The sequence below is a fragment of the Coregonus clupeaformis genome, chromosome 3, assembly GCF_020615455.1.
Source record: "Coregonus clupeaformis isolate EN_2021a chromosome 3, ASM2061545v1, whole genome shotgun sequence".
Classification (NCBI taxonomy): domain Eukaryota; kingdom Metazoa; phylum Chordata; class Actinopteri; order Salmoniformes; family Salmonidae; genus Coregonus; species Coregonus clupeaformis.
Genome location: NC_059194.1, coordinates 26,177,300 through 26,202,083, shown reverse-complemented (window position 1 = coordinate 26,202,083; position 24,784 = coordinate 26,177,300). Strand labels below are relative to the sequence as shown.

Below are 24,784 nucleotides of genomic sequence, written 5' to 3'. Positions count from 1 at the left end.
AAATGAATAGTGTCATTCCCGGCCCTACCTGTAGAGGGTGGCGTTGTCCATCAGGACTTCCATACAGATGTGCTGCTCCAAGAGGCTGTAGGCCAGGATAGGCATTGAGGTGAAACAGATGTTGTACATCGTCAGATAGGCTGCGTCGTAGAGGGGCTGGGGAGGACGCGGGAAGGAAGGGGGGTAGGGACAGGACGGATTGGGAACCCAGGGGTTAATTACACAGAGAGGAGAGAGCACTCACATACACACACTGACAAACACACAACCACTACCTAACACAGGAAGATGGCTCTATAGCCTGGAGCCTGTTGCTGTGTGGCCACATGCAGAAGACATCCGTTGATATATACACACAGATGGATCTGAGAGAGCAGGTCTGAGCTGGGGGGCATCTTTTAAACTGAGCTACTTAGAGACCGAGTTTACATATCAGAAGTTAGCTGTGTATACTGAGAGATGTGTACCCTCTCCTGCGAGAGCTAAACATGTGCCAAAGGAATGAATACATTGCCTAAGATGGCGAAGACTTACTTGATGTAACCAAGGGACGTACTAGTCATATTGTATACATAACGTGCATATAATATGAATGTCACATACATACATATATACATACATACAGTTGATGTCGGAAGTTTACATACACCTTAGCCAAATACATTTAAACTCAGTTTTTCACAATTCCTGACATATAATCCTAGTAAAAATTCCTTGTTTTAGGATCACCACTTTATTTTAAGAATGTGAAATGTCAGAATAATAGTAGAGAGAATGATTTATTTCAGCTTTTCTTTCTTTCATCACATTCCCAGTGGGTCAGAAGTTCACATACACAATTAGTATTTGGTAGCATTGCCTTTAAATTGTTTCACTTGGGTCAAACGTTTCGGGTAGCCTTCCACAAGCTTCCCACAATAAGTTGGGTGAATTTTGGCCCATTCCTCCTGACAGAGCTGGTGTAACTGAGTCAGGTTTGTAGGCCTCCTTGCTCGAACACGCCTTTTTCAGTTCTGGTCCCAAATTTTCTATAGGATTAAGGTCAGGGCTTTGTGATGGCCACTCTGTCTCCTAGAGATTAACGTACTTTGGTGCGAAATGTGCAAATCAATCCCAGAACAACAGCAAAGGACCTTGTGAAGATTATGGAAGAAACAGGTACGAAATAATCTACAGTGGGGAGAACAAGTATTTGATACACTGCCGATTTTGCAGGTTTTCATACATACAAAGCATGTAGAGGTCTGTAATTTGTATCATAGGTACACTTCAACTGTGAGACGGAATCTAAACCAAAAATCCAGAAAATCACATTGTATGATTTTTAAGTAATTCATTTGCATTTTATTGCATGACATAAGTATTTGATACATCAGAAAAGCAGAACTTAATATTTGGTACAGAAACCTTTGTTTGCAATTACAGAGATCATACGTTTCCTGTAGGTCTTGACCAGGTTTGCACACACTGCTGTTGGATTTTGGCCCACTCCTCCATACAGACCTTCTCCAGATCCTTCAGGTTTTCGGGGCTGTCGCTGGGCAATATGGACTTTCAGCTCCCTCCAAAGATGTTCTATTGGGTTCAGGTCTGGAGACTGGCTAGGCCACTCCAGGACCTTGAGATGCTTCTTACGGAGCCACTCCTTAGTTGCCCTGGCTGTGTGTTTCGGGTCGTTGTCATGCTGGAAGACCCAGCCACGACCCATCTTCAATGCTCTTACTGAGGGAAGGAGGTTGTTGGCCAAGATCTCGCGATACATGGCCCCATCTATCCTCCCCTCAATACGGTGCAGTCGTCCTGTCCCCTTTGCAGAAAAGCATCCCCAAAGAATGATGTTTCCACCTCAATGCTTCACGGTTGGGATGGTGTTCTTGGGGTTGTACTCATCCTTCTTCTTCCTCCAAACACGGCGAGTGGAGTTTAGACCAAAAAGCTATATTTTGGTCTCATCAGACCACATGACCTTCTCCCATTCCTCCTCTGGATCATCCAGATGGTCATTGGCAAACTTCAGACGGGCCTGGACATGCGCTGGTTGAGCAGGGGACCTTGCGTGCGCTGCAGGATTTTAATCAATGACGGCGTAGTGTGTTACTAATGGTTTTCTTTGAGACTGTGGTCCCAGCTCTCTTCAGCTCATTGACCAGGTCCTGCCATGTAGTTCTGGGCTGATCCCTCACCTTCCTCATGATCATTGATGCCCCACGAGGTGAGATCTTGCATGGAGCCCCAGACCGAGGGTGATTGACCGTCATCTTGAACTTCTTCCATTTTCTAATAATTGCGCCAACAGTCGTTGCCTTCTCACCAAGCTGCTTGCCTATTGTCCTGTAGCCCATCCCAGCCTTGTGCAGGTCTACAATTTTATCCCTGATGTCCTTACACAGCTCTCTGGTCTTGGCCATTGTGGAGAGGTTGGAGTCTGTTTGATTGAGTGTGAGGACAGGTGTCTTTTATACAGGTAACGAGTTCAAACAGGTGCAGTTAATACAGGTAATGAGTGGAGAACAGGAGGGCTTCTTAAAGAAAAACTAACAGGTCTGTGAGAGCCGGAATTCTTACTGGTTGGTAGGTGATCAAATACTTATGTCATGCAATAAAAATTAAAATTAATTACTTTAAAATCATACAATGTGATTTTCTGGATTTTTGTTTTAGATTCCGTCTCTCACAGTTGAAGTGTACCCTATGGTATAAATTACAGACCTCTACATGCTTTGTAAGTAGGAAAACCTGCAAAATCGGCAGTGTATCAAATAGTTGTTCTCCCCACTGTATATCCACAGTAAAACAAGTCCTACATCGTCATAACCTGAAAGGCCGCTCAGCAAGGAAGAAGCCACTGCTCCAAAACCGCCATAAAAAAGCCAGACTACGGTTTGCAACTGCACATAGGGACAAAGATCGTACTTTTTGGAGAAATGTCCTCTGGTCTGATGAAACAAAAATAGAACTGTTTGGCCATAATGACCACCGTTATGTTTGGAGTAAAAAGGGGGTAGCTTGCAAGCTGAACAACACCATCCCAACCGTGAAGCACGGGGTGGCAGCATCATGCTGTGGGGGTGCTTTGCTGCAGGAGGGTCTGGTGCACTTCACAAAATAGAAGGCATCATGAGGCAGGATAATTTTAAGACATCAGTCAGGAAGTTAAAGCTTGGTCGCAAATGGGTCTTCCAAATGGACAATGACCCCAAGCGTACTTACAAAGTTGTGGCAAAATGGCTTAAGGACAACAAAGTCAAGGTATTGGAGTTGCCATCACAAAGCCCTGACCTCAACCCAATAGAAAATGTGTGGGCAGAACTGAAAAAGCGTGTGCGAGCAAGGAGGCCTACAAACCTGACTCAGTTACACCAGCTCTGTCAGGAGGAATGGGCCAAAATTCACCCAACTTATTGTGGGAAGCTTGTGGAAGGCTACCCGAAACAACATTTGACCCAAGTTAAACAATTTAAAGGCAATGCTACCAAATACTAATTGAGTGTATGTAAACTTCTGACCCACTGGGAATGTGATGAAAGAAATAAAAGCTGAAATAAATCACTCTACTATTATTCTGACATTTCACATTCTTAAAATAAAGTGGTGATCCTAAGACAGGACATTTTTACTAGGATTAAATGTCAGGAATTGCGAAAAACTGAGTTTAAATGTATAAGGTGTATGTAAACTTCCGACTTCAACTGTACATACATACATATACACACACGTATAAATATATAAGACTGCAGCCACTCCAGGAGATCGAGGAGAGAGGGAGTGTCAGGTCAACCAGAGGGAAAGAGTATGGGTGTAGACTGGAGAAGGTGCTGGGGTTCAATGGGATACTCTGCTATTTCATGTTTAGTGCATCTTTGAATCTCAGAGAGGGGAGGGGGCCCCAGCAGGACCCGGAGCAGTACTCACTTGCTGGGAAGATCCACAGAAAAACTGGTACAAGAACTGTGGTAAGATGAAGCATAGGTTCTGTTAGCAAGAGAGGGAGAAGGAGCCTGAGGTTAGACGCATCAAAAGGTAATGGACATGTCCTTTGGTGGTGGAGAACTTTGGTGTCTGGGTGTCATCTAAATCACATGGGCTTGAGCAGTGTCCTTTATCAACATCAGAACACTTACTGTGTAAATCTGTGGCTCTGTTGCGCTCACATTTTACAGTTGATGGACAACTTTAGCACTGTTACAAACTTAGACTCCTTTGTTTTTTTGCAATCGCCTACATAAAGATCTAAACGTCTCCGGTGCTACTGCTGGGCTTATTCATTGTCTTGCTATCAATTACACAGGCCGTGTGATCTATTTCTCGGTCGACTTATATCAACATCTCTGGGCATTAGTGGTGGGGTAGCTAAATGAATACAACGGAATATGCCTAACAGTGATGAAGGAAATGAAAAATGCTCGGCAGGGCATGCCCAGATCTCGTGGCACCATAGTAAAATTGGAGCGAGAAAGATGGCCGACGCGCCAACATTTTCACAAATCCGCTCCATGCTCCAGCCAAATTACGCACACTCCGCTCCTCGCTCCACTCACATCCTCTGTTCAGCGCAGCTGACTTTAAGATAACATTTTAGAGGCCCCCCATCTTGGTGGGGTAGATAAATTAGCATTTTTAAGCCAATTTCCTGTAGTTCTACACAGTTCTCCATGGAGCTGTTGTAAAGCTAATTTCCTGTAGTTCTACACAGTTCTCCATGGAGCTGTTGTAAAGCTAATTTCCTGTAGTTCTACACAGTTCTCCATGGAGCTGTTGTAAAGCTAATTTCCTGTAGTTCTACACAGTTCTCCATGGAGCTGTTGTAAAGCTAATTTCCTGTAGTTCTACACAGTTCTCCATGGAGCTGTTGTAAAGCTAATTTCCTGTAGTTCTACACAGTTCTCCATGGAGCTGTTGTAAAGCTAATTTCCTGCATTGCCATGCATTTTGCCATGGCTAATTCTGTGTTATTTTGCTCAAAGATTATAATAAAATCAGTACTGCTAAATTAATTGTTTATGGAATTTTCAATTTACCCTGACTGTCTAGCTTTTATTTTGGTGATTGTTAGTTCTCAAAGATTATATTATTTTAAAATATATAGGTCCACTATCTTTTCAACATAATTTATATCTAGTTTTAGTAGTTTAATTTGACACAGAAAGCGTTTTTCCATTCCGAAAATTAACACACGTTTTTATATTTTTTACACTGTTTGGACATAGGCTTCCCGCTTAGGTGGCCCGCCTAAGGATTTAAATGGCAGAAAATTCCCTGCATATCACTCCCACATAATCCTCATATCTAATGCGCTTTCTTTTGGCAGCAACAGGCTTATGTCTTATAGCTCCAAACAATGACCCACCCTTGACCTCATCTGATGTGACCAATACTCATGATCCTCAGTTACCATAAGCACAGTAAGTTATGGTGCCTACATTTGTGCTGCCCCCTACCTTGTAGAAGAAGTATTGCACCAGGTGGGCGATGCGAACGTAGTAGAGGTGCCCATGCCCCAGTAACAGTTTCTTCAGGTGCTTGAGCTTAGGGATGGCATAGTCACTGTTCCTCACTGCCTGGCGACCCTCTTTACCTTTTATACCTGAGACAGGGAAGACCAGGGCAAATACACACTTTTAAATCTAATTTTTACATTTTACTGAATTTAATTTGAAACATAATTTCAAATATTAAACATTTCATAATTTGGGTCTACAGTGATATCAGTGTCTTACCGATGCCAATGTGTGCCTCCAGGATCATACTGACATCGTTGGCTCCATCTCCGATGGAGAGGGTGATAGGGCTGCCTTTAGAGTTCTTCACCATGTTCACAATCTATATAGGAACGAGAGAGCGGAAAGAGAGAAAAAAGGTTTATTAAATCCCACTTGGTTCTGCATTCGAAACAAGACGCCTAGATGCAAACGTATTCAGGCATTTGTAATATCATTACCAGGTGTATGGGTAAATACAGATATTTATTTTGCCGTGAGACCTCACCTGGTTTGCTTTTAACTTCTGTAGATACACTTAATCTACTTAATCTATCAGCAAGCTCCTATGACATCACCTCACCTGGGCCTTCTGTAGGGGAGCCATGCGGCAGCACAGAACAGTGGTACAGTTCTGACAGATCTGGAGGAACAGACTCTTGTAGTGGCTGGAGTCTGGAGAGGAGTTGAACACTAAGGACAGAGTGGCTCCGTCTATGATGAAGCCGTAGTCCTGCTTAGCTGAAGACCAGCTCCTGGGAGGGGAAGAGAATGCAGAGCTTTCTTGAGACAAATCGAAACCGAACTAGAGGAAAACTCTCTAATAGTCTAATAGTTCAAGACATTATAATTTGCTACCAATTGTTATCATTTTACGACAAATTATCATCAATTTACTACCAATGATTATCAATTTACTACCAATAAAATGATCAATAAGTAACTCCAACGACCCTCCTCCTTCCTTCAAACCTCCAACCCTAGACTCGGCACTGACCTGCTGATCCCAGCCTTGACCGGTGGAGCGTCCTGCACTGCCCTCTTGTGGTAGTCTAACAGCACCTCATGCAGTCGCTCTTCTCTCCTCCTCCCTCCATCCTCCAGGGTTCGCACCGTCAGCTCCAGCAGCTCTGTGCCCTTCTGGAACAGCCGGCAGGCGTAGCACGTGGACTTGGCCGTCTCCATCTTGTCCCCCGTCAGCACCCACACCTTCATGCCGGCTCGCTGCAGGGCCTCCATGGTCTCCGCTGCCTCCTCCTGCAACCTGGGGACAGAGGAAGGAAGAGAGAGGGAGAGAAAGAGGGAGAGTGAGTGATGAGTGGCAGTTTGCAGTGAAAAGGTGATATGAAAAGGGGTGTGTCAGAGAATGAGTGATGGGAGGACAGGGATGGCTAAGTGAGAGAGAAAGATGAGATGGCTGAGAAGCAGAGTGTGATTGAGTGTGTGTGACAGTCAGTGAACACGTTCACATGTGTGCGCCTGTCTGACAGAATGACTGAATACATATTGTAAAGGAGGAAAAAAAAAATGCATATAACTCCCACCGCACCCATAGGGAATAGGGTGCCATTTGGGACGCAGCCTGAGAGTTAACCCTGAGCTGACTGTCCACCCACCTGTCCTCCACGGCGGTAGCTCCGATCAGGCTCATCCCAGTCTCCACCTGGTTGTAGACAGCTATGAGTTTCTCCTCTCGGTCCTGTAGGGCCAGCCTAGCCTCCCTCAACCCTGCGTCTGCCTGGGCATACTCTTCAGAGCTCAGCAGCTTGTAGGCCACACACAGCGTCCGGTAGCCCTCCTGAAATATGGCACAACCACACATCGTAAGTTACCAATCAACACAAGCACACAAACACATTCTCGCTGTGTGTTTTATAAATGTGCAAAATCTAGACTTTCAATGTACCTATTGCATATGGGAAATAAACTAGAAACATAAACTTGAATCGTAAATCAATGTACACACAAACAAAAATGGTAGCCTCCCTGGGAGACCTTTGACATAAAGGCACAGACGTACAAAGACATTGTATAAACATGAAGTTAGTGAAGCGGATGGGGCAGTGACACACCGTAGCGTTGCGCTCCACGTGCATGTGTATCCTGTCCACTTCCTCCTGCCTGACACGGGGAAAGATGGAGGAGTCGGCCCCCTTACAGAACAGCATGGTGTCCCCTGAGCAACCAACACAGCCAGGACATGTCAGGACTGGGGTTACAACAAACAAAACTAAAAGCTAATAGACGAAAAGCTGTCGGTCAATCTCAATCCCTGACTCACCGCATTTGGATCTGACTATTACGCTCATACGCCTTCTCACGGGGTCAAAGTTCAACACATGAAGCAGCTCGTACCTGCAAGGGGAAATCAGATGGCCGTGTCAATCAAAAGGAGAATTTTGAATGGGGAAAGACGGCTAAATGAAATCCATTAATAACATTAATCAAAACTCTTCACATGTTGACTTACGTTTCAACATCCTTATTTCTGTTCATCACTCTCATGTTCTTGCTCTCCATACCTAGGAATGTGAAACCATACCTATAGATGGCAACAAAGACAAGTGAGCAGTACTGATTCCACAACACCCTAATCAAACCAAGTCCACATTGAAGTTAATTTGTGTGATGGATTGATTGATTAATAACAGTTGATTGATTGCCCAGGCACTGTCCCTTACTTCATGGCTCCCTTGACCAGTGCCACCTCGTCGGGTGAGGAGGCGATGAAGCCCCTGAGCTCTGCAGGGTGGACCATCTCGCCGTCCAGCCCCAGGACACCGTCCACCTGGTCCTCAACCCCGTCCTCCTGACCCGTAGACTCCTTGACCTGCACCGTGTGGCACAGACACAGAGCTCGCAGGAACAGCTCCTCCTTCTCCTGAAAACACACACAGGCGCACACACACGCATGTTACTTATTTTACGGTGTGCCATTTACCAGAGGTGTATACATTAAGAACCAAATGCAAACGGGCTGAACTTGTCCAATAAGAAACTCTTGTTTTTGTTGCAAAACGTTTTTCTACAGTGTGCAATGAATGTTAGAATGAATACACCACTGGTATGTACTTTTATATGGCATAGTAACAGCTTACATTATTAAACTACCTAACAACCTCTGTCTCGATGGGATTCAATGACACAGGTACATTAATAGAGGAAAACAGCCATTGAGTACAAACTGCTGGCCCCATTAATCACACTGGATCTGTCACAGGTTGTTAGAAGGTCACGTGTGATGCTTGTTATTCTGTCAGGTGACCTCTGATTCAACCATCACACTGGGCCTTCTGACGCCCATATGTTGGCATGCCTAACTGGCACAGTGATGAGGGGGGGCAGATAACCAGTCATTCACCCACCCTGCCAGCCTTCTCCTGCAGCATGCTCACGGTTCCATCTGTGACACAGAAGCCGTCCAGCTCGGTACTCAAGTCACGGTACTTGTACTGGAAGCCGTCGATGCAGCACTCGATGAACTCCATGCTGTTCTGGGTGAGAGTGCCCGTCTTGTCCGTGAAGACATACTCCACCTAAAGGACACGGTGAAACTGCAGGGTCAGACAAATATCCTTTTCACACAATCAAATGTATTTATAAAGTCCTTTTTACATCAGCAGATGTCACAAAGTGCTTATACAGAAACCCAGCCTAAAACCCCAAACAGCAAGCAATGCAGATGTAGAAGCACTGTGGCTAGGAAAAACTTCCTAGAAAGGCTGGAACCTAGGAAGAAACCTAGAGAGGAACCAGGCTCAGGGGTGGCCAGTCCTCTTCTGGCTGTGCCGGGTGGAGATAAGAGTACATGGCCATTAAGGCCAGATCGTTCTTCAAGATGTTCATAGATGACCAGCAGGGTCAAATAATAATCACAGTGGTTGTAGAGGGTGCAACAGGTCATCTCAGGAGTAAATGTCAGCTAGCTTTTCATAGAACCACACTACAGAGCCAAACCAAGCCAAGCCAATCTGTACTGGGCTGACCTGGATGGGCATCTACCATAGTTCCTGGAACCATGCTGGAGAGGACAATGTGAATAGAAAATATCTGCGCCAGCACAGTACTATTCAGGTTCGGACCTATAGTGTGAATCGGGGTGTACTCATTAGTCCAAACAGTTGCAAAACAGAACGTTTTGTAAATAAAACAAGTTTCAGTTGGAAAAAATTGGCGTAATGGAAAGGAAGGGTCGTAAAAAAAAAAAAACACTTCGCGCAATTAACGGCTGTAAACAATAAGAATGGGCAATTAATCCCTGACAGAGTTACACCGCATAAATCTAGTTTACCAAGCGTCATCTTTAATTGAAGTAATCATCTGGCAAACCAACCGTGACTGATCTACGACGCCACTGTTTGAGATGGAGGTTGGAGTCGGGAAGGAACAGCCAATCAAGGAATATTAAGACCAGTTAGACCATTTCATATTCTGAAATTTGAGGAGTTGTTCATGTGGGTTTAGGGTCATCACTCCACCAAAGACTGGGGCTGAGGGCAAAGAGGCCCTAGACCTCTAATAAACCTACGGCCTCGTTTGAATACTAAAATGAATCTCCAATTACCCTCTTCCCTTTGAGGTAATCACTGATCTAACATGACTGGGTAACTGAGAGTTCCATTGCAGTACATAAATCCAGTCATTTAAGATAAGTGATTACTTAAAGAAAAGGAGAAAGGAATGATGCATCAAGTATTCAAACAGGGTGGATATCTGGCCAACTATCTTCAGCAATTTGGTGGGAATATGCGATGACCGAAGAATACTAGCTCCTTTGGGAGAGTGGTTATGGGGCTTATCAACGTTAGGTTGGTTCCATATCTTTAACCCCTGACCTGTCCTAGCTCCTCGTTGAGGTCAGAGGTGTTGACCAGAGCCCCTTCCTGGATCTCAGGGTCGAAGAAGTCCTTGTCCCAGGAGATGAAGAAGGAGCCCAGGAACTTCTGCATCTCCACCGTCACGTACATGGACACGGGGATGATGAAGTTGAACAGCACCATGAACGACAGGAAGTCAGTAAACATATTCAGGTACTGGGGGAGAGAGGAGGGAACAAAAAGGAAATGTGGTTAAAATACACAGATCAAACAGGAAGTCAGTAAACATCTTTAGGTCCTGGGGGAGAGAGAGGGGTGAACACAGGGAACAGTGTTAAAACACACTTCCACAAACTGGAGTGTCCTTGGAGAAAAAACACACTTGTATAATGCAGTGTTAGAAGCCATTGGTGTAATGTGACTCTGGGTCAATGAACTGTGCCTAAAAGGCTCAACATAAGGCATTAAGTTGCATTTGAGACTGACTGCGGTCAGCAGAGAGCATTATACGGTGCTAAACTGTATTTCTCTGTGTAAAGTATTTTTAGCTGAGTGAAGGCCTCACCAGGTTGGCATCTTTCTCCTTCTGCGTCTTCTGGTTGTACCAGGGCTCTTCCTGGCCTGGTCGGCTCTGCCACACGTACTTGAGCGTGGTGCACACCAGGGCCTTGCTCACCAGGATGCACAGGTACACCAGCAGGAAGGCATTGATAGACCTGAAACACGAGTATTAACAACCCAACTTCCATTAGCAACACTGAAAATATACACTACCAGTCAAAAGTTTGGACACACCTACTCATTCAAGGGGTTTTCTTTATTTGTACTATTTTTTACATTGGAGAATAACAGTGATGACATCAAAACTATGAAATAACCAAAAAAAGTGTTAAACAAAATCTAAATATATTTGAGATTTGAGATTCTTCAAATAGCCACCCTTTGCCTTGATGAAAGTTTTGCACACTCTTGGCATTCTCAACCAGCTTTATTAGGTAGTCACCTGGAATGCATTTCAATTAACAGGTGTTCCTTGAAAGTTCATTTGTGGAATTTCTTTCCCTCTTAATGAGTTTGAGCCAATCAGTTGTGTTGTGACAAGGTAGGGGGGGTATACAGAAAATAGCCCTATTTGGTAAAAGACCAAGTCCATATTATGGCAAGAACAGCTCAAATAAGCAAAGAGAAACTACAGTCCATCATTACTTTAAGACATGAAGGTCAGTCAATACGGAACATTTCAGCTTCATTAAATAGTACCCGCAAAACACCAGTCTCAACGTCAACAGTGAAGAGTCGACTCCGGGATGCTGACCTTCTAGGCAGAGTTGCAAAGAAAATGTCCAGTGTTCTTTTGCCCATCTTAATCTTTTCTTTTTATTGTCCAGTCTGAGATATGGCTTTTTCTTTGCAACTCTGCCTAGAAGGTCAGCATCCCGGAGTCGCCTCTTCACTGTTGACGTTGAGACTGGTGTTTTGTGGGTACTATTTAATGAAGCTGCCAGTTGAGGACCTGTGAGGCGCCAGTTTCTCAAACTAGACAATAATGTATTTGTCCTCTTGCTCAGTTGCGCACCGGGGCCTCCCACTCCTCTTTCTATTCTGGTTAGAGACAGTTTGCGCTGTTCTGTGAAGGGAGTAGTACACAGCGTTGTACGAGATCTTCAGTTTCTTGGCAATTTCTTGCATGGAATAGCCTTAATTTCTCAGAACAAGAATAGACTGACGAGTTTCAGAAGAAAGTTATTTGTTTCTGTCCATTTTGAGCCTGTAATCGAACCCACAATTGCTGATGCTCCAGATACTCAACTAGTCTCAAGAAGGCCAGTTTTATTGCTTCTTTAAATCAGCACAACAGTTTTCAGCTGTGCTAACATAATTGCAAAATGGTTTTCTAATGATCAATTAGCCTTTTAAAATGAGAAACTTGGATTAGCAAACACAACATGCCATTGGAACACAGGACTGATGGTTGTTGATAATGGGCCTCTGTACGCCTATGTAGATATTCCATTAAAAATCAGCCGTTTCCAGCTACAATAGCCATTTACAACATTAACAATGTCTACACTGTATTTCTGATCAATTTGATGTTATTGTAATGGACCAAAAAATTGCTTTTCTTTCGAAAACAAGGACATTTCTAAGTGACCCCAAACTTTTGAACGTTAGTGTACACCCCCAGGAAGAATGACAAGCGACCACTTACTGTTGATATGGTCATTTTCATAAATTCTTAGAATGTTTGGGAATTACGTATACTAAGGGATTTGTGAAAATTCTATAGCAATATAGAGTGGGAAAGTGGCCGTGCGTTTGGACAATTAATAGACACTGCTGTAAATAAAACTGAATGAAAACATTGTCTTGTCCAGGACCGGAGTCTACACAGACCGGTGCGCTATAGCCAATCAGAGCTACAGTAGGCCTTTATACAAACAAGCCACACGGGCCTGCCATCATTCACTTTGAACAGGACTGTGTGTTTACAGGCAGTCACAACAGCGCGACTTTGGATCATTAGAACGCAGTCGACAAAAGCCACAAAAAACATCAACGGATTTTTGCAAATATGTAAACACCATGGGAGTCCGCTTACATTTGGGAACTTTACAGTCCTATTGATCAAACAAACATGAAAAGGTAGGCTCTCTCTCCCTCAGTTACGCACATCAACAACAAGATCAACTAATGCTACCCAGAGCAAGATGAGAGAAACTCTTAACGAAGGAACATAAGATAACCCTCTCAATCTTTTTCAGCTAGTTGGTCATCAAAATTGAACTGATAAACAATGGGGAATTGTACACTCCTCGTCCTTCTGCAGCTTGCCTGCTAACTGGCTAATGTTGGCTAGCTTGCTACTTCCAGACACAAATGAGAGAACACCTCACTGACCATTTTACTCACCTAGAGCATTCTTGACTAACTATAACTTTTTTGTCTACGTTTACTGACATATTCAGCGGGTGTTGCGCGTTCGTAAATGTATAACTTGTTCTGCACTCTGGTACACTCAGACGAGAGTGCTCTGAAATCGGAGTAGATAGCCAGAGTGAATTTGCGACTGTAAGAGATATGCTAACTGGATAACAGTTGTTCAAGTTCTTTCTAGCTAACCAAATGACACCTGCATCTCTAGCTGTGTATAGCCATCCACTCCTCCAATGGCATGACATCCTCCTAGCTAGCTAACGTTAGGCTACGTGTTTTTAGCTTTCTACATAAATAGATACACTAGCCTATTAGCCATGTTATGACTGACTTGTGATCATTGCCCTTGCTAGTTTGATTGTATTGACATTACCAGCCTTAGTTACATTCATCTGTTTTTGTCCAGAATATTGAGTCATTGAAACTGAAACAGTGCATCCTGAACGGAGGCAGCAAACAATGTACCAGGCCAGCTGTGATTTACAACCTGATAGCAATATTTTTTGCACTACGAAGAAATGTATTGGTGAATTATATTAATCATGCATTGAACTGCATCCATCTATTCTGCCAACAATGTGTACGTTATTGAACTTTGAGTCAAATAGAACATACTTTTAAAACCTCTTATAAAGTTGCTTTTGTAGCATAAACTGGGAATTTTATATTTTTGACTGATATTGATTGTATGTTTGTTTCATATCTGCAAAGTAGTTAAAACGCTGTTTAACCTTTAGGTCACCGGTTACTTTCTGTGCTTAACGTGAAACGTTTTTTGCAATGGGAAGTAATAGTTGTAAAATTATAATAATGGTTGTGTTTTTGTATTCTTATGATTGGGACCTACTTGCTTATTATGTCAGAGTTTATGGACTGCTTATCCTTTAACACAGGGGTGTCAAACGTACGGCCCGCGGGCCGGATCAGGCCCGCAAACGGGTTTAATCCGGCCCGCGAGATGATTTAGAAAAAATAAAAATAAAAATAAAAAATAAATATATATTTTTTTTAAGTATAAAAATGCGCTGCAATTTTTCAATAAAATAAACTGCTGTTCCAATTGCGTCCACTGGATGGCGCAATAGCAATTGTGTTAAGCAAGCAAACTGTTTATACCGGGGCAGAGCAAGTAGGTCAAGCACGTGCAGCCAATGAGCTACTTTGTTTTGCCCGCGATATTTATTACGGCTTCTACTTTTAACATTATGTGCTTTGGCACCCTCATTGCCCCAATATGTCTCTGTCAAAAAAGAGAAAAGTGGACGCAGAGTGCAGAGTGTTCCAAGAAAAATGGTCATCCTATTTAATCACGGAATTGAATGGGAAAGCTGTATGTTTGGTGTGTTCAGAGCATGTTGCAGTGCTGAAAGAATATAACCTTCGTCGCCACTATGTGAGTCTTCATGCCGACAAATATGACAACTTTCAAGGACAGCGGAGATGAGAGAAGGTGAATGAACTGTTGGCGGGTCTGAAGAAACAGCAGTCTGTGTTTACTCACAGCCGAGACATCAGTGACGCTGCAGTGAAAGCTAGCTACCTCATTGCTAATGAAATCGCAGTGGCTTCAAAACCATTTAGTGAGGGTGAATTTGTAAAAACATGCATGATGAAGGCAGCGGAGATTGTGTGCCCTGAAAAGCGGCAGGCTTTTGCAAATATCAGCCTGACAAGAAACACAGTTGCAGACAGGATTTCCGATCTTTCAGTGGATTTGGACAGCCAGTTGAAGCAAAAGTAAAGTCATTTATTGCGTTTTTCGGTTGCAATTGATGAAAGCACGGACATTACAGATGTTGCACAACTGGCAATTTTTTCATCTGCGGAGTTGATGACACATTGACCGTCACCGAGGAGTTCGTGGAGTTGGTGCCGATGACAGATACAACGACAGCAGCTGATATTTTTACCGCACTCGTCGGCGCGCTGGACAGGGTCGGAGTGGACTGGTCCCGCGCTGTCAGCCTGGCTACAGATGGTGCGCCCTCAATGATCGGGAAAAAAGCAGGCGTTGTGACAAAGTTCAGAGAAAAAATGCAATCTGCAAATGGAGGACGTGATTTTTTGACTTTTCACTGTATTTTGCACCAGGAGGCTTTGTGTTGCAAGTCATTAAAGATGGATAACGTCATGAAGGTGGTCATCCAAACTGTTAATTTCATCTGATCCAGAAGCCTGAATCACCGTCAGTTTGACAGCCTTCTCAGAGAGAAAGACCACATCTATGGCCTGCCATACCACACTGAGGTAAGATGGTTAAGCCGAGGTGCTGTGCTGAGGCGTTTCTTTGATTTACGAGAATAAATTGAACAGTTCATGGAAGAAAAGGGCAAACCAGTGTTAGAATTTCATTCCGCAGAATGGATGCCGGACCTTGCATTTATGGTGGATGTTACAGAGCACCTGAATAACTTGAACAAACAGCTGCAAGGGCGCAACAAAGTTGTCACGCAGTATTATGACAGCATACGTTCTTTCAAGTTGAAGCTGTCATTGTGGGAGACGCAACTTGCCGGTGGTGATGCAGCTCACTTCCCCTGTCTGAAAAATGTGTGCGCGACCCAACATGTGGCAGACATGAAGCGGTTCAAAGATAAAATAACTGGACTGTTACGGGAGTTTGAGCAACGCTTTCAGATGTATGTTTATATGTTTTTATGTTGATGTGCTATTGTTTTTATTTTATTTGTATATTTAACCTATTCTTGACTCTGTGGTTCTTGCACTTGTTTGGGGAACAGGATTTCATTATTTTTATCTACATTTCTGCCTGAGAAATGACACCCTGATATAGTTCTGTGATCTGTGATATACTTCTGTGAATCACTGAGGCATTGTGTGTTTGTGTGTTCTTTGTCCTCAGAACTTTGAAATAACTTGAGGTGTTTTATGATTAATAGTGATGTTGTGCTTTTGGACACTGTCCTCAGGCTCCAGCTTTATGTTTATATGTTTTTATGTTGATGTGCTATTGTTTTTAATTGATTTTATTTTATTTGTATATTTAACCTATTATTGACTCTGTGGTTCTTGCACTTGTTTGGGGAACAGGATTTCATTATTTTTATCTACATTTCTGCCTGAGAAATGACACCCTGATATAGTTCTGTGATCTGTGAAACAGTTCTGTTAATCACTGAGGCATTGTGTGTTTGTGTGTTCTTTTTCTTTAGAATTTTCTAATAAACTTGACGTGTTTATGATTAATAGTGATGTTGTGCTTGTACTATTTTGGACACACTGTCCTCAGGCTCCAGCTTTATGTTGTATGTTGATCGTATTAAAACAAAGAAAACAATCTGAAGTTGTTGTTTTTAAGTTATATATACCATGATTTTTCCGGTCCTGCCCACTTGGGAATAGATTTTCCTCCATGTGGCCCCTGAGCTAAAATGAGTTTGACACCCCTGCTTTAACATCATGCTGTATGTGACTGCTCGCGTTCCATTGACCCTATGCAGTGGTGTAGTGGTGCCTGGTTTACTCAAATCTTGCCAAAAAGTTCCCAAGGGCCCACTTAATGAAGGAAAGGCACCCTGTGTGAAAAATCCTGTTTTCCTATGTTTGTTATGAGTTTTCCTATAGATCTTCACTCTCAATCACACTTTTATTGTAATAAAACAAATACAAAACTGAATTGATGGTCTAAATTCACAACAATGCTTAAACCAAATCAATCTGATTGGGTGGGCCTGGCAGGGCCTGGCTCCCCAATGGGTGGGCCTCTGTCCACCCAGGCCCATCCATGTCTACGCCCCTGATGCAAACAGTGCATGATGACAATTGCGCATCACAAATAACCTACTAATCAACACTTCGGACTAAACTTTTTGAATACCTGGTTTGCATACCCATTGTTGCCTTAATTAGCATTTGCTGGTAGATACAAGTTGAAACGTCTTCCCTACTCTACCGGCGTCATTCTTCTGTGAGCTGCTCCATGCCAAAACCAGTTGAGAGCTGCACACTTGCTGCCTGCAGATGATATGGGGCGTGCATGTGAATATATTTCACATGCTTTGCGATTGTGTAGGCTACTTTGTGCATGATTTCTCTATTGTACTACATAATTGATAAGCCGTATACCTCCACTACACTACTTTGATACGCATCAGTAGGGATTAAGAAGTGAGTATACGCAATGCCCACTGAAAAAGTGGGTATACGGCTTACACCTGCGTATATCCTCCACTACACCACTGGCCCTTTGTGTTTTAGAAAAAGTGTACTCCTACATGAGTGCGCTAGTATTACGGTTGTTGTCCGTTCAGAATCACGAACCTGTCACACACTGAAGGCCTATAGGTTCGCCACTGCGCAAACATTTACATTTTTACTCTTATCCAGAGCGACTTACAGTTAGTGAGTGCATACATTTTCATACTGGCCCCCCGTGGGAAACAAACATGTCTATAATAGATATAAAAGCTGTTAAGATACTCTATTAATGTTTCAAAAAAGGAGTATATATACAGTATCTCACAAAAGTGAGTACACCCCCTCACATTTTTGTAAATATTTGAGTATATCTTTTCATGTGACAACACTGAAGAAATGACACTTTGCTACAATGTAAAGTAGTGAGTGTACAGCTTGTATAACAGTGTACATTTGCTGTCCCCTCAAAATAACTCAACACACAGCCATTAATGTCTAAACTGCTGGCAACAAAAGTGAGTACACCCCTAAGTGAAAATGTCCAAATTGGGCCCAAAGTGTCAATATTTTGTGTGGCCACCATCATTTTCCAGCACTGCCTTAACCCTCTTGGGCATGGAGTTCACCAGAGCTTCACAGGTTGCCACTGGAGTCCTCTTCCACTCCTCCATGACGACATCACGGAGCTGGTGGATGTTAGAGACCTTGTACTCCTCCACCTTCCGTTTGAGGATGCCCCACAGATACTCAATAGGGTTTAGGTCTGGAGACATGCTTGGCCAGTCCATCACCTTTACCCTCAGCTTCTTTAGCAAGGCAGTGGTCGTCTTGGAGGTGTGTTTGGGGTCATTATCATGTTGGAATACTGCCCTGCGGCCCAGTCTCTGAAGGGAGGGGATCATGCTCTGCTTCAGTATGTCACAGTACATGTTGGCATTCATGGTTCCCTCAATGAACTGTAGCTCCCCAGTGCCGGCAGCACTCATGCAGCCCCAGACCATGACACTCCCACCACCATGCTTGACTGTAGGCAAGACACACTTGTCTTTGTACTCCTCACCTGGTTACCGCCACACACGCTTGACACCATCTGAACCAAATAAGTTTCTTGGTCTCATCAGACCACAGGACATGGTTCCAGTAATCCATGTCCTTAGTCTGCTTGTCTTCAGCAAACTGTTTGCGGGCTTTCTTGTGCATCATCTTTAGAAGAGGCTTCCTTCTGGGCCGACAGCCATGCAGACCAATTTGATGCAGTGTGCGGCGTATGGTCTGAGCACTGACAGGCTGACCCCCCACCCCTTCAACCTCTGCAGCAATGATACGTCTATTTCCCAAAGACAACCTCTGGATATGATGCTGAGTACGTGCACTCAACTTCTTTGGTCGACCATGGCGAGGCCTGTTCTGAGTGGAACCTGTCCTGTTAAACCGCTGTATGGTCTTGGCCACCGTGCTGCAGGTCAGTTTCAGGGTCTTGGCAATCTTCTTATAGCCCAGGCCATCTTTATGTAGAGCAACAATTCTTTTTTTCAATCCTCAGAGAGTTCTTTGCCATGAGGTTCAATGTTGACCTTCCAGTGACCAGTATGAGGGAGTGTGAGAGCGATGACACCAAATGTAACACACCTACTCCCCATTCACACCTGAGACCTTGTAACACTAACGAGTCACATGACACCGGGGAGGGAAAATGACTAATTTGGACATTTTCACTTAGGGGTGTACTCACTTTTGTTGCCAGCGGTTTAGACATTAATGGCTGTGTGTTGAGTTATTTTGAGGGGACAGCAAATTTACACTGTAATACAAGCTGTACACTCACTACTTTACATTGTAGCAAAGTGTCATTTTTTCAGAGATGTCACATGAAAATATATAGTCATATTTACAAAAATGTGAGGGGTGTACTCACTTGTGAGATACTAACTATATATATATATACATTTGGCCTGGCAAAGCGGTTTTATGCGCTGACAATTATCCGTTTTTTTACTCAGCTGGTCTCGGGAAGAAATTACAAGTCCTCACTGTTCGAGACCGAGTCAAGACAGAGTACAAATGTATCCGACACCGAGACGCTATGTGGTCTTGAGACCGGTCTCGAGTACTACAACACTGCTTTGTTCCCCTGTGGCTAAACCACAATTATAGCCCCTCATTTACACAACGGATTGTCCTTTTCTCTAATTCTCTTTGCCCGCCCTTACTTCTCCACCACAGAGCGCTTCTGGGACTTCCCCTGGTAGTTCAGAGCCATTTTGGTTTCCATGCCAGAGTACACTGCCACTCCTAGAAGAAGAAGGAGAGAGAGAGCGAGCGTTGGTCAGGATCACATACTGACACCAGCACTGGGGATCATTCAGACCCTCATTTGCATTAAACAATTGCATCACCATAAATCTTCTGAGTATTCTTCAAGGTAGCGCCTTTCAGGAGGAGATTCTCTGGACCCAAAGATCTGAGGAACACCACACAAAGATCAAATAAAGTCACAAACCTTCTCTAAAACACCAAGACAGTACCCCTTCCTTTTCTTATAGCGGACACTAGCACTTGCTCTTAACTGCCTAATACTATCAATGGATAACTGCAGTCTGAGTTAAAGTCTACTCTGCCCCAAATGTTCTTGTGAAGGACACAGAACGACATCTTTTATAAGACGATTACAAAGCGAGCCTGTGACAAATGCTTCAGAGAGCACTTTCGAAGCGCTGCCCTGAGTCTGTGCCAGGTCCAGCTTTACTTTAATGCTTGTTTGGAGTTATGGATCAATTAAATAATGTTTTGATGGTTGTACAAAGAAAAAGACACGAGTGCTTAAACGACTGTGCTTTTTTTTGGGGGGGACTGAGGTACGGGAGGAGGGGTAACTAGGGCTGAGAGGAACTGATAGGGGACTGGCGAGCACGCTTACCTCACAGCAGGCTCCTGGTCATTCCTGTAGATGTGCATACGCCCCACAAACCTGTAGAAACACAAACCCTCATGAATGCACTACCCAATAGCAGTTTTTCTATTTGACCTCTCCTGATTCATCTCACGATGGACCTGAATTGAATCAATTGTGTAATGGGCAAGAAATGGTCAATCTGAATATTTTCTGATATTAGACAGAAACACACACTGATGACTAATACTATCTGCAGCACAGGAACTAGTCAGATGTAAAACTATCACAACGCCATATGCTGATCACCAGGACTTTGCATAGACTGCACCAATTAAGAGCGAGCTAATGACTGGTGGTTTGTCCGACAGCACGCTGGCACTACAACTCTGTTTTATTGATTGTGAAAAGGAGCAGCATCTGGATGTCTTCAGTTCCTTAGGCTGTCTGAAACATCACTCTGATGTATGGCGCCCAACTGTACTGTAATGGATGCTCCTTGGCCATAGGTGGCGCCAAACCACTAGGTCTCACGAGCCAAATTGAACTGAACTTTTCCCTTCAAATCCTTGCCAGTCTCTTCCACAAATCAGGTTTCCTAACAGTCCAACATCACTAATACGAACCTGTCAGAGAGCTAGAAAGCTTATAGCCTGCCAACACTCTACTTAATGACACTGTTGCTAATAAAATGTCATCAGGGCATTCCCGATTGACAGTTGATTAAAATGACAAAACCCTACACCTAACAAATCAGTGTGCACATGTTTTTACAGTCAAGGGACCGTATTCATAAAGCCTCTCGGAGTAGAAGTGCTGATCTATGATCAGTATTAGCTTTTAGATCATCATTGTATAGACTGGGGGAGACCTGATCCTAGATCAGCACTGCTACTATCAGATCTCTGGGTGAGGAACATGTGAGGACAGAGCCTACTTGTAGAGGTCAGGCTGCGGCTGCTCGCACTCCATGGTGGCGCTGAGAGACTCCAGGTCCTGCTCTGTGGCTAGCACTGTGTAGTGGGTCTGAGAGAGAAAGCGAGAGAGAGAGAGAGAGGAGTGAGTGCTGACTATTTCAGGTCATCGCCGCAACACATACGCACGCACGCACGCACGCACGCACGCACGCACGCACGCACGCACGCACGCACACACACACACACACACAGTTGAAGTCGGAAGTTTACATACAGCTTAGCCAAATACATTTAAACTCAGTTTTTCACAATTCCTGACATTTAATCCTAGTAACAATTCCCTGTCTTAGGTCAGTTAGGATCACCACTTTATTTTAAGAATGTGAAATGTCAGAATAATAGTAGAGAGAATGATTTTATTTCAACTTTCTTTCTTTCATCACATTCCCAGTGGGTCAGAAGTTTACATATTAAAGTATTTGGTAGCAATGCCTTTAAATTGTTTCACTTGGGTCAAATGTTGTTTCGGGTAGCCTTCCACAAGCTTCCCACAATAAGTTGGGTGAATTTTGGCCCATTCCTCCTGACAGAGCTGGTGTAACTGAGTCAGGTTTGTAGGCCTCCTTGATCGCACACGCTTTTTCAGTTCTGCCTACCAAATTTCTATAGGTTTGAGGTCAGGGCTTTGTGATGGCCACTCCAATTCCTTGACTTTGTTGTCCTTAAGTCATTTTGCTACAACTTTGGAAGTATGCTTGGGATCATTGTCCATTTGGAAGACCCATTTGCGACCAAGCTTTAACTTCCTGACTGATGTCTTGAGATGTTGCTTCAATATATCCAAATAATTTTCCTTCTTCATGATGCCATCTATTTTGTGAATAGCACCAGACCCTCCTGCAGCAAAGCACCCCCACAGCATGATGCTGCCACCCCCGTGCTTCATGATTGGGATGGTGATCTTGGGCTTGCAAGCGTCCCCTCTTTTTCCTCCAAACATAACGATGGTCATTATGGCCAAACAGTTCTATTTTTGTTTCATCAGACCAGAGTACATTTCTCCAAAAAGTACGATCTTTGTCCCCATGTGCAGTTGCAAACCGTAGTCTGGCTTTTTTATGACGGTTTTGGAGCAGTGGCTTCTTCCTTGCTGAGCGGCCTTTCAGGTTATGTGGATATAGATACTTTTGTACCCGTTTCCTCCAGCATCTTCACAAGGTCCTTTGCTGTTGCTCTGGGATTGATTTGCACTTTTCACACCAAAGTACGTTCATCTCTAGGAGACCGATCGCGTCTCCTTCCTGAGAGGTATGACGGCTTCGTGGCCCCATGTCTATAATCTTTTTTACTCTGCATTGCTGGAAATGTACCCATAAGTAAGAATTTCACTGTTAGTCTACACCGGTTGTTTACAAAGCATGTGCCAAACTGATGGATTTAGAAGAGGAGAGGAAGGGAGTGATGGCAGATTGAAAGCGATGCCATACCCCCACAGACCACACGTCTGCCATGATGATACGTCTTAATGACACCATGAGCCACGTTACTGTAGCAGCACTCCACCTTGTGGTTGGACTCCCCGTCCAGACTGGCCGTGGTGACAAAGCAGGTCTCGTCCTCCCGGCTGGACTGCAGCAGGATGAGGTCACAGGGAAATGTCTCATCCTCCACCACCTCCACCACATCACCAACCTAGAGGAACAACATAGTTGGTATAAGCAATGGTGAAACTTCCACCGTCCTAGCCTATCAGAGGGAAAGGTGGAGCAGTTACCAAATTGCTTATACCTGTCAAATCCGCTCAGTTCTCCACAGTTGCAATGTGCATAGGGAGGTCTAGAGGTCAATTTGGGATTGGGCCATAAAAGCATTGTAACTCTATACATGACTGAAATAACATCAACTTCCTTCATTCCGCATTACCTACTTTGGATTACCATACGGTACAGTGCAGCAACACCATCAAAAACACTTGAACATGCCAAGATGCCAACTACCTCTCCGTCCCCAAGGGGATATTTATTTACGGGGAACTTGGCAGAGGCGCAGCTTGCTGAACGGTACCTTGATCTTCTCGCTCTCCTTGCGTGCGCTCCGGCCGTCCTCCAGCACCGTCACCAGGTACTTATTCACCTCATTGTCTGCCTTGTGCCGCAGCCAGTCCTCATAGCCCTGAGAGAGATGGAGGAGGGGAGGGAGAGAGAGAGACACACACACGTGTCCTTTTAGTAAGGGACTGACTGCATGGCTGTGCTCACCTCGCCCAGTCTACAGAGAGCCACCACTGTTGTCCCACTTCAAAGCCTGGATAAAGGCAGCAGCATCGCTAGCTGCTATCAATGTGTCCCATATATTTTTGGAAGGAAGTACACCCTCCATTGTGCATTTCAAAAAGCCCTAGCAGCAGGCCACCAGAAAAGCCAATCCCTAAAACAATACATCTAAAAGCTTGGACACAGCTGCAGCAGAAAAAGAGACAATATACCAGAGACTATCACACCATTCGGTCATGTTCTCCAGACAACCATTTTTTTCGGCATTGACCCGCACAGCCAGCGTTACTTTGGCTGTGACAAAAAAATTATAAAGCATTTTAAATGATTCAATATTTCACCCCCCAAAATATACGCTTTTAAAGGAAAGGTAGTTAATTAAAAACGTGGAAGAAGAGAGGTGGTGGAGAGATGCATAAAGAGGCTTTGAGGGGACCATAGAAATTGAATTTGTAGAATGTGAAAAGCCCCTTTAGAATGGGTATGTCCATTCTAGTAATCATTATATTTATATCATTATATTATACACCCAGGTTTCAAGACTGGTCATTCAACTGAGACTGCTCTTCTCTGTGTCATGGAGGCTCTCCGCACTGCTAAAGCTAACTCGCTCTCCTCTGCTCTCGTCCTTCTAGACCTATCTGCTGCCTTTGATACTGTGAACCATCAGATCCTCCTCTCCACCCTCTCCAAGTAGGGCATCTCCGGCGCGGCTCACTCTTGGATTGCGTCCTACCTGACAGGTCGCTCCTACCAGGTGTTGTGGCGAGAATCTGTCTCCGCACCACGTGCTCTCACCACTGGTGTCCCCCAGGGCTCAGTTCTAGGCCCTCTCCTATTCTCGCTATACACCAAGTCACTTGGCTCGGTCATATCCTCACATGGCCTCTCCTATCATTGCTACGCAGACGACACACAATTAATATTCTCCTTTCCCCCTTCTGATAACCAGGTGGCGAATCGCATCTCTGCATGTCTGGCAGACATATCAGTGTGGATGACGGATCACCACCTCAAGCTGAACCTCGGCAAGACGGACCTGCTCTTCCTCCCGTTCCATGATCTCGCCATCACGGTTGACAACTCCGTTGTGTCCTCTTCCCAGAGTGCGAAGAGCCTTGGCGTGACCCTGGACAACACCCTGTCGTTCTCCGCTAACATCAAGGCGGTGAACCGATCCTGTAGGTTCATGCTCTACAACATTCGCAGAGTACGACCCTGCCTTACACAGGAAGCGTCACAGGTCCTAATCCAGGCACTTGTCATCTCCCGTCTGGATTACTGCAACTCGCTGTTGGCTGGGCTCCCTGCCTGTGCC

The 24,784-nt window shown here is 44.2% G+C and overlaps 1 protein-coding gene across 7 annotated transcripts in view; it reads right to left on the bottom strand.

Annotated features, from left to right (window-relative positions):
- LOC121543028 (phospholipid-transporting ATPase IG-like) overlaps nucleotides 1–24,784 on the bottom strand; it is a 70,028-nt gene that overhangs the window by 9,969 nt on the left and 35,275 nt on the right. For all 7 annotated transcript variants that reach the window (XR_005995977.2, XM_041852713.2, XM_041852735.2 and 4 more), the window contains exons 5-24: nucleotides 23,258–23,365; nucleotides 22,757–22,885; nucleotides 21,214–21,302; nucleotides 20,304–20,354; nucleotides 19,783–19,847; nucleotides 19,597–19,678; nucleotides 10,860–11,010; nucleotides 10,313–10,510; nucleotides 8,843–9,013; nucleotides 8,159–8,358; nucleotides 7,948–8,019; nucleotides 7,759–7,832; nucleotides 7,550–7,653; nucleotides 7,094–7,275; nucleotides 6,475–6,741; nucleotides 6,061–6,232; nucleotides 5,718–5,820; nucleotides 5,439–5,584; nucleotides 3,913–3,972; nucleotides 29–156 (exon numbers count right to left, since the gene is read on the bottom strand). Coding sequence is in view for 6 of the 7 variants with exons in the window: in XM_041852713.2 (XP_041708647.1) it covers nucleotides 29–156; nucleotides 3,913–3,972; nucleotides 5,439–5,584; nucleotides 5,718–5,820; nucleotides 6,061–6,232; nucleotides 6,475–6,741; nucleotides 7,094–7,275; nucleotides 7,550–7,653; nucleotides 7,759–7,832; nucleotides 7,948–8,019; nucleotides 8,159–8,358; nucleotides 8,843–9,013; nucleotides 10,313–10,510; nucleotides 10,860–11,010; nucleotides 19,597–19,678; nucleotides 19,783–19,847; nucleotides 20,304–20,354; nucleotides 21,214–21,302; nucleotides 22,757–22,885; nucleotides 23,258–23,365 (2,552 nt within the window). In the remaining variant the exon portion in view is untranslated. The remainder of the gene's footprint in view (nucleotides 1–28; nucleotides 157–3,912; nucleotides 3,973–5,438; nucleotides 5,585–5,717; nucleotides 5,821–6,060; nucleotides 6,233–6,474; nucleotides 6,742–7,093; nucleotides 7,276–7,549; nucleotides 7,654–7,758; nucleotides 7,833–7,947; nucleotides 8,020–8,158; nucleotides 8,359–8,842; nucleotides 9,014–10,312; nucleotides 10,511–10,859; nucleotides 11,011–19,596; nucleotides 19,679–19,782; nucleotides 19,848–20,303; nucleotides 20,355–21,213; nucleotides 21,303–22,756; nucleotides 22,886–23,257; nucleotides 23,366–24,784) is intronic.